Source organism: Penaeus monodon, chromosome 28 (assembly GCF_015228065.2).
Source record: "Penaeus monodon isolate SGIC_2016 chromosome 28, NSTDA_Pmon_1, whole genome shotgun sequence".
Taxonomy (NCBI): domain Eukaryota; kingdom Metazoa; phylum Arthropoda; class Malacostraca; order Decapoda; family Penaeidae; genus Penaeus; species Penaeus monodon.
Window position 1 is genome coordinate 33,526,476 of NC_051413.1, and position 414 is coordinate 33,526,889.

Here is a 414-nt window from a genome sequence, read left to right on the forward strand (position 1 = left end):
TGGAACTTACAGATAAACACAGAAGTCACATCGCTACACACAGAAAGCTGGTCAACATCGTCTTTTATTCTTACCAAGGATAGACATGATGACCACTACGAAGTCGAAGAGATTCCACGGCTCCTTGAAGTAGTGCCAACGGAGGGCGAACACCTTCAAAACACATTCGGAGGTGAAGATGCATATGAAGACGAGATTCAGGTAGTCGAGCACCATCTTCCATTCATCGGTCATATTGTAGTGATCCAAAGTCATCGTAAGCATGTTCAGTCCGATGAAAATCATGATGATCATGTCAAACTTCTTGTTGGTCACTATCTCGAACACCACGGCTTGTGGGCGGAACTAAGCGGAAAAGACAAAGAAAATGGGAGGGGTGACTCTTTTAGATTCACGCAGAGGGGGGGCTAGGAC

General features: G+C 45.7%; 1 protein-coding gene across 1 annotated transcript in view; it reads right to left on the bottom strand.

Annotated features, from left to right (window-relative positions):
- LOC119591519 (sodium channel protein para-like) overlaps positions 1 to 414 on the bottom strand; it is a gene marked incomplete in the record, with an annotated part of 263,120 nt that overhangs the window by 50,353 nt on the left and 212,353 nt on the right. Inside the window, 1 exon segment of the mRNA XM_037940268.1 lies at positions 75 to 345. Coding sequence (XP_037796196.1) covers positions 75 to 345 — 271 coding nt within the window.